We start from the raw sequence: 1,540 nt of genomic DNA, 5'->3' as shown, positions 1-1,540 counted from the left end.
TGCCAAAGGGAGCGACTGCCCCTGATCCCCTGCAGCAGGGAGCAGCAGTCCTGAGAGCCACAGCGTGTCCTGTGGCCACCGAAACAGCGTTGAGACAGGGACAGCTCTGAGGGCATGGAGAACTGGGCGAGCAGCATTCCCCTTCCCATCCTGCGAGCACTGGCTTTTTACTCTGGCTTCTGCAGGCAGTGTGCAGGCAACCCCCCCCGACCAGCCCCTGTGTGCTTGTCTTCATTTCATTCTTTGCCTTACAGGATTTTTAGCAACTATCTAAATGTCTTCATTTCTTAATTACTATAAGTTCAGGAAAGCTGCTGGTTGGCATGGGGAGGGAGCCCAGAGGAACAGGACAAGGTGAATTAAACACCCACTATTCTTTGCTTGGGGGAGATTTTAAGCAGGGTTGACATCTTTATCCCTTCACTTGAGACAACTCAGGCAAAAGGAAGAGATACAAATCGGTGTTAAGCTGGGTGTTTCCTCCCTTTGATTGCTCTGAGTCACTCAACCTTCATGTTCTTCTCTTGATTCTTGGCAAGTGGCATGTCCAGTGGGGTGAACAGTTCAGCTGATAGCACCAAGGGTAGTTCTGCTTGTCCCAGTGACCATGGGTGCAAGGATCTCCAGCGGATGCTTCTCCTTGAGGCGCTGGCACAGGGTGCCCAGAGAAGCTGTGGCTGCCCCATCCCTGGCAGTGTTCAAGGCCAGGTTGGACACAGGGGCTTGGAGCAACCTGCTCTAGTGGAAGGTGTCCCTGCCCGGGGCAGGGGTTGGAGCTGGAGGAGCTTTAAGGTCCCTTCAACCCAAACCAGCCTGGGATTCTACGATATGGCTTGTATTCAGCTGTGGTTTAGATTCTTGTTGTCTGTGACCAGAGGTGTGTAGCTGCACTTTATCCCTGTCTTATTTACAAGCAGTGGGAGAATATCCTGCAAACTGTGAGCTGCTAATTTTAGGTATCAACATAGCTGAAGGTGCCAAGCCTTCCAAAAGGGGAAGGAATGTGTATCCAGCTAGGCTGCCTTAGCTCCGAGCTGCTCTGGGGCACTGGGTGTTTACAGCACTTCCAGTACATTCAGTCTTTTGTATGCAGACATAATCCTTTGTTGTGACATTTGTAGAGGTAGGAAACGATTGTGAAATCCCTTGTCTTATGGAAGAGGAGAAGGAGGCACATCTGAGGTGGTTTGCACTGTGCTAATGCTCTCCAGCCCCCAATCCCAAGGGCCTTTTATTCCATCTTCTATTTCCCAGCACACTCTGCTGGATGGGGCAGGGGCTGCACAGCACGATGCTTTTGGCATGTGCTCCTCGCTTTATGCTGGACCGAAGTAAGTAGAGATATCACAGAACCACAGCCTGGTTTGGGTTGGAAGAGACCTTAATGCTCATCCAGTTCCAACCCCTGCCACTAGACCAAGCCCTAACTCCAAGGCTCATCTTCATGTGCAGCACAGAGGATTCCCGTCTGATCCCCAACCTGCTGTCACACCCCGGCCAGCGAGGACTAAGAGTGCCCTCTGCTGCGCTCCTGCTCCTC

The 1,540-nt window shown here is 52.0% G+C and overlaps 1 protein-coding gene across 1 annotated transcript in view; it reads left to right on the top strand.

Moving 5' to 3' along the window:
* The first annotated feature begins 1,302 nt into the window (after positions 1-1,302).
* The window catches only part of LOC104409449 (connective tissue growth factor-like), an 11,333-nt gene continuing 11,095 nt past the window's right edge, over positions 1,303-1,540 (top strand). Inside the window, exon 1 of the mRNA XM_010019320.1 lies at positions 1,303-1,331. Coding sequence (XP_010017622.1) covers positions 1,303-1,331 — 29 coding nt within the window. The remainder of the gene's footprint in view (positions 1,332-1,540) is intronic.

Source organism: Nestor notabilis, unplaced genomic scaffold (genome assembly GCF_000696875.1).
Source record: "Nestor notabilis isolate BGI_N333 unplaced genomic scaffold, ASM69687v1 scaffold18807, whole genome shotgun sequence".
In the NCBI taxonomy this organism is placed as follows: Eukaryota; Metazoa; Chordata; class Aves; order Psittaciformes; family Psittacidae; genus Nestor; species Nestor notabilis.
Note: the sequence above shows the minus strand (reverse complement) of the source record. Positions and strands in the feature narration are given on the sequence as shown.